Here is a 6470-nt window from a genome sequence, read left to right as displayed (position 1 = left end):
CCAGCACCGCCCCCGCCGCTCGGCTCCGCCCCCGCCGGCTCCGACCCCTCCCAGGGCGCTCCGTCCCCGCCAACCACGTCTCCACCTCCGCCTCCAGCTCCCGGGGCCCGCCCCCGCTCCTCCCAGTGCCTCCTGAAGCTCCACCCCAACCCCAATAACGCCCCAGCCCAGGCCCCGCCCAGAGCATACGATCTCCGCCAATCACAACTCCGCTTCTGGCTCAGAGCCTCAGGCTCCGCCCTCTCCCCGCCTCCCCAGGCTCCGCCCTCAGTCCGCAAGCTCCACCCTAACAAAAGCTCCGCCCAGAACGCGTTGTCCCTGGCAACCCTGATTCCGTCCCACTTGCCATCCTGGCGGCGGCGCTAACTCCTGCTGGCTAGTTTCTCCTTTGCCTCCTCAAAATAACGGCGTTTCTCCGCGCGCGGACCTCGGCCCTTTCGTTTCTCTCTAAAACTTCCCTGGAAAACCCATCCCATCCAAATCCTTGTGTTACACCGACTGTTCCCAAACCTCTTACTGGAACCCCCAACCCCCAAAGATGGTTTCCTCGGCCTAGCGGGGCTCGCGGGGCAGGTGACCAGCACCCTAGGGACACAGGAAGGCCCGTGTCTGCGAATGAGAGTGCTCCGCTGAGCCCGAGTCTGCTCTCCCTGAGTCAGGGACCTTCCAGACCTAGGGAAGACTTATCCGAGGTGTTGGCCTAGGTCCAAAGGAGCAGGAGTTGCAGTGGGTGAAAATCTGGGTACAGTCGCCCTCTAGGGAAAGTGAGGAATGTGACCGGCGTGGCCAAAAGGCATTCTCGAACTCATAACCAAGACTTCCCTCCCTTGCATAACCTGCTTCTCCGTACCCATCTGGGTATGACAGAAGAGGCCGGTACTGGGCTTTTTAGTTCCCAATTCTACACTCGGAGGCCTCCCAGAGTGAAAGCTGTGGATAGGAAGGGCCAGGCGCACCCACTCCTAGTCCAGATAAAGATCCTCCCGGTTGGGGAGAGCATACCCAAAGATAGATGCTGCTGGGTTACTGAAAAGAGAACACGTCCCTGCCCCACTGGTGGGACCAGTCCAGGGGAGGTTTGCAGACTGGAAAACAGAGAATGCCCATGTACCCGCTTCCTGGGTGTAGCCAGGGATAGACCCCATCAAGAACATGACTGTCAGGGCTGTATGGACTGTGGGGTGACAGAGAGGACCAAGCTTTAAGAGGACTCTGAACGGAGGACACAGAATTTCTGTCCTGGGGCCAAGGCAGCCTGGGCGTCCCTCCAGGAACGGGGACCTGGACTGGCCTCGGGGTAAGACTGGAAGACTGTGGCTTGTCACCGCGCCCCCGTGTGGTGGCGAGAAGCAGCCGCAGACGCCCGTAGGAGACATCCCGTTGGCCCTGCTGCAGGGAGCGGGAGGTGGGGAGGTCAGACAGCCCCTCCTGGGCTATGACGGCTGCAGGAGTTAGAGATTTGAAGGGAGGACCTCGAAAGATAGTTCTTTGAGGGCAAGGAGAGCAGACCCTCATGTGAGGCAGGCATGGAGCAGCCTCAGGGTCCAACTGTGAGCGCAAGTCTGTCCAACTAGAGCTAATGAGTTGGTATTCCATAGTATTCTCTGGGGCACCAGTCAACAGGAGGGACCATGGCTCAACCTGGCGTTTCTGTCCAAACTGAGATGTGCTGTGCGTAAAATAAAGAGAATCACATCAATTTAATACAAAGAGGGTGTAAAAGAAATCTCATTGACATATTTATACTGATTACCTGTTAAATTGATTTTTGAATATGTTGGTTTAAATAAAATATATTAAAATTAATGTCACTTGTTTCTTTTCACTTTTTAAACTGGGCTACTAGAAAACTTAAATTACCAATGTGGCTCATATTATATTTCTGTCAGATGACACTAGTATAGATGATGGTTCTCAACGTGTGTCCCCTAGGCCAGCACATAAGCATCACCCAGTATCGTGATGCAAATTCTCAGCCCTGTCAAGACTCTGAGTCAAAAACTCTGACAGGACCTGGCAGCTTGTGTGATTTTGCTTGTCTGAGAACCAGCAGTGTAGACGACTCCATACAGGAAGTGGTTTCCCAGCACGAATCGTGGAGAGAGATGCAGGCAGAAGAGATGGCGCTGAAGTGGCTGCCCTCACTTGAGTGGCCCGGCAGGGGACAGGTACAGTAGCCCAGAGAAGGAGAAAGATCAGACTCTGTGGAGGGGGCTTTGGTTCAAAGCCACCTCACCCTCTGAACATGGGACGCAAGACGAGTTACATAACCACCTTGGGGACCTGCACCCTCCTCTGGAAAAAAGGGTGCCTTGCGGAGCTATCGTGAGGATTAAATGAGCCAGCACACCTGAGGCACCTGGCATATAGTAGGTGCTCAATTAATGCTATTTCTTAGTAGGGGCGAGAGGACAGATGTCCCCACAAGAAGACGTCCTCTACGTGATAGCGTGAAGAGGCTCATCTTCCCCCCATTTTGAGGATTTGTCCCAGGTGACTCTCATCTGGTCCCTCCACGCGGTGCACCCCTCCCTGTCCTATCTTGTGCAGTCGGCAGCTGCCGGTGTGCGCACCGCCACCACTGACTTGAGCATTCTGTCCAGGAAGTGACCTGGAATGAGCTGGACATGTTTGCAGATGTTACCTCTTTTTCTTCCAATAATCCTGCTGATTACCTGTTTTCTAGCAAGGCTCAGAAAAGTTAAGTGACCTCCCCAAGGTCACACAGCCAAGTCTGGAATCCAAGTCTGGTCTCTAACCTGGCAGTCAAATATTTACAAGGTGTGAACATGGGGATGACTTACAGAACTGGAGTTGCCCACTGGCTTGCTGGCCTTCAGCCACTGGCAGGACTGTCAGGAACAAGGGGCTTTTCCTATCTCCAGAGAAAGGTGGCTCCTTAGCGCCCTGGCCCAGCTGGGGCTGGCTGGAGAGATGCAGCTAAACAAGGAACAAATGAGGCCCAGTCAGGGGCCTGGATGTTGTTACCTGAGGCTGTGCCACAGACGCAGCACTGGGCACTGGGCCACACCGGGGACATCCCTGCTGCACTGGGCTCCAAGGGCTCCAGAACTAAGCTGTGTGACACGGGGCAGAGGCAGCCGCTCTCTGAGTCAGGTCCTGAGAGATGGCTCCTGCTGCTGTGTGAGGCCGAGTTATAGGGGTTGAGGGCAGAGGCCTGGAGGGGGCAGGGGGAGCGTTGGCCCAGACCATCCCGCACCGTCAGAGACTGCGAAGGACTCTAAGGCAGGACTGACATCTCTAGGGACAGTCACTTGTGAAGGCTTCTTCAGTAGCTGGCCACAGGCAACGTAGCCAAAGGACTATACTGGACAGGGAATCTGTACCCAGCTCTGCCCCTCCCTGGACTTGTCAACCCATCTGACGGGGCCTGACAATGGCGAACACTAAATTCAGGGCTCTGAGGAAGCACAGTGTCATAGCCCACAGCTGGGGCTCCAGACCACCAGGTTTTAGGTATTGACTGTGTGACATTCAGCGAATAACTAAATCTCCTTGGGCTTGAGCCTCCACATCTGTAGAATGAGGGGTGACGGCAGCACCTGCCTCATAGTTAACACGAGGATTAAATGAGTGAATAAGAGGTAAAGCTTCAGAACGTGCCTAGCACATGTAGGCACTCGACGAATGTCAGCTACCCATGCCACTCATCACTGCTCAGGAGCGGTGGTGAGACAGCCGTCAGCTTCCTTCTGAGGAGTCGGGCCGCAGCCCAAGCCTTGTTTGGAGCCTGAGGGGTGATGTGCTAGGGGGCTGAGGAGGGGAGCACCCTGCCCGGAGGACTAGCGGGCTGAGGCCAGCCCTGTCCAGAGGACTGTAGGAGACTGGGGACTGACCCGGTTGTCCCCCCAAACAGCAGAGACACTCAAGGCACCATGGAGGGCTGGATTACGCCACTCAGCCACTTGTGGGAAGGTGCCAAGGGCCTCAGAGGGTGGCCGCAGGCTGTCCGTGCTGAGATGGCCCACCTCCCACGTCCCAGGCCCCCCTCGTGGTATCACGGCTTCCAGGCCCTGAAATGGGGAAGGGAGCGCAGTAATGTCTGGGGGATGGGGCCGCATGGAGGAGCCCCAGGAAGAGGCGGCAGAGGCTGCTGCGACCCATCTGACTCATCCGCTGATTCTGGGCCAGAGGGCCTGACACCTCTGGTCCCTCTTCCGGGTAAGGCCTCAGTGCTGCCTTGGGGGCCACCCCAGTTCCCCCGAGCTCTAGTCTCGGCTTGGCCCTATGCGGCCACAGGCCTGAATACAGCCTCCCAGGCTCGTTTCCCCAGCTGCACAGTGAGCACTTCGGCCTGGACAGTCACTGCTTCCTAACGCTGCTCAGCATCTCCCTCCCCTGGGAAGGTGCCCGGTCAACCCCGCTAGGCAGTGGGAGGCTGCACGGCCATGCGCTAGGCAGGAGGGGCCCAGGGGTCTCCATCAGCTGCTCCCCAGCCAGGCTGGCAGCCCATCGTGGGCGCCCCTGGCTGCGCCCTGAGCCAGGGACACAGTGGTTAGGGCGCCGGCGGGCGGTAAGGCTAGGCTGCTTGAGTTCAGACTTGGTTTTTCTGCTCGCCAACTGCGAGCCCTCCACTGACACATTTGACCACTGTGCCTGTTAGATTCCTCACCTGCAAAAGGGGAGGGGGGCCATTCTGAAGGCTGAACGCGTTCACGCGTGCTGCGTGGTCCTATGGCGGCGCCCAGCACAGAGGCCGCACCCATGGCCACGCCAACCGTGCCTTCTGTGAGGGGCTCAGCAGGGCCAGAGGAGCCCAAAGGGCCGGGACTCTCGATGCCGGCCCAGGGCGGAGGCAGGACTCCGACGGGGTGACCCTGCAGCCGGACTCCACACTCCGCATCGGCGAGCAGCTTCACGGAGCCGTTTCCTCTGCCACCCCGAGGGCCGGCTCCCCTCTGAACGACGCACGCTGGGCTGGGCTGCCCCACCCGCAGCCCGACACAAGCCACGTCCTGTCCTCACAGCCCAGCGACAGTCTGCTTACTGTCCCTGGCCCCCCGCAGAAACAGCCCAGCCGGACTTGACGCCCCTCCACAGGCGTGGCACAAGCCAGGGCCAGGGCCCTCAGTGGGCAAAGGAACTGCCGCCTGTGAGCGGGAGGGAGGCTGCCCGCCCAGTCCCATCCACACCCGCCCCCAGCTCCCTGCCAGAGGCACGGGTCAGAGAGAAGAGGCTGGAAGGGGTGTAAACGGTCATGTTGTTGGCACAGTCCTGGGTGACAGAGCATCAGTAGTCTCACTGGACCCACAGCCCGGGTGGCCCCGGGTGGGGCTAGAGGAAGGGGAGGGTTCCCTGGGATTTCACTGGGCAGGCATGGGTCTGGAGATGGCACAGGTGGCCCCAGTAGCCTCGACACCTCCTTGAAAGTGGAGAAGCCCTAAATCCCCTACTCACTGGGGGCCGAGTGCTGGGAATGGCTTAGTGGGAGTTCTGCTCAGCCAGTGCCAGGTGGCATCTGTCCTGGGGAGCAGTGAGGGTCAGGCCTTAGGGTTGGGTGGCCTAACACCCTCCCCAGAGCACTCACATGGGCTCAGCATGATCATGAGGTCCAAGGTGACTGGGAGGCCTCTCCCAGAGGTCACCCGGTGCCCCCAGCCAGGCCTTCCCAGGCTCACTTCCTCCCAGGCAGCCTGACCCTTGCTGGGGCCACCGCGGGCCATGGGTTACCTCGAACCCATTGGTCTGGTGGCTGCTCTTTGTCCCACTGGATGCCTTCCTGTTCTCCCCAGCACCCCCGACTGCTGGGCCACCCGTCTGTGCCCTATGGGCCACAGTCCTCAGGCCACACATTCCTCAGCTGGTCTGGGGCCTCCCACTGCAGCCGTGGGAGGGCTGGCCTGGTCCACTCCCTCAGTCCCCTGTATGTGCCTCTGTAAACGCAGCCAGGGGCCACATTTGTCCTTGAAGGGTAGTTGCCCTCAGAGCTCATGGTTCAAAGGCCAAACTATGTCCCTAGTGGTGCTCAGAGATGACAATGCAACCCGCCCAGGACCACATACCCACAGGCTGCTGGACCCGGACACAGGCTGGAGGACACGTGGGCAGGGACACACAGCGAATACTGTGCACACACTTCACGCCGTCCACAGCGTGAGGGGCCACCTCCTACACCACGCCCACAGCCACCTCCACCCTTGGGCTCATGTGCCGGCACCTGGCATGTACAGGGTGGAGCGGCCCAGTGGACAGACTAGGTTCGTTTATAGGTCGGGGTCCTCGTGGCTGCACACGACGCCCGCGTCCTCCTGGTGGTCGCAGTTGTGGGTGCCCAGGCCGGCGTGCGCGCACTCCAGCAGGGTTTTCTCGCTGCCCACGCAGCGCACGTCGTCCAGCAGGATGGGTAGCGCGCGGCCTTCACCGAATTCGGCGCGCTTGGTGGCTCGCACGGCGTGCGCAAAGCCCAGCTGGCGGCACACCACCGCTGCGGCCTTGATATCCCAACGGTC

General features: G+C 59.4%; 1 protein-coding gene across 1 annotated transcript in view; it reads right to left on the bottom strand.

Annotated features, from left to right (window-relative positions):
* Window positions 1-5198: 5198 nt before the first annotated feature.
* Window positions 5199-6470, bottom strand: part of HHIPL1 (HHIP like 1) — a gene marked incomplete at its 5' end in the record, with an annotated part of 17282 nt that continues 16010 nt past the window's right edge. Inside the window, one exon of the mRNA XM_025042119.1 lies at window positions 5199-6466. Within this exon, the coding sequence (XP_024897887.1) occupies window positions 6225-6466 (242 nt within the window). The remainder of the gene's footprint in view (window positions 6467-6470) is intronic.

The sequence above is a fragment of the Pteropus alecto genome, unplaced genomic scaffold, assembly GCF_000325575.1.
Source record: "Pteropus alecto unplaced genomic scaffold, ASM32557v1 scaffold8, whole genome shotgun sequence".
NCBI classification, from domain to species: Eukaryota; Metazoa; Chordata; class Mammalia; order Chiroptera; family Pteropodidae; genus Pteropus; species Pteropus alecto.
This window is presented reverse-complemented; position numbering and strand designations above follow the sequence as displayed.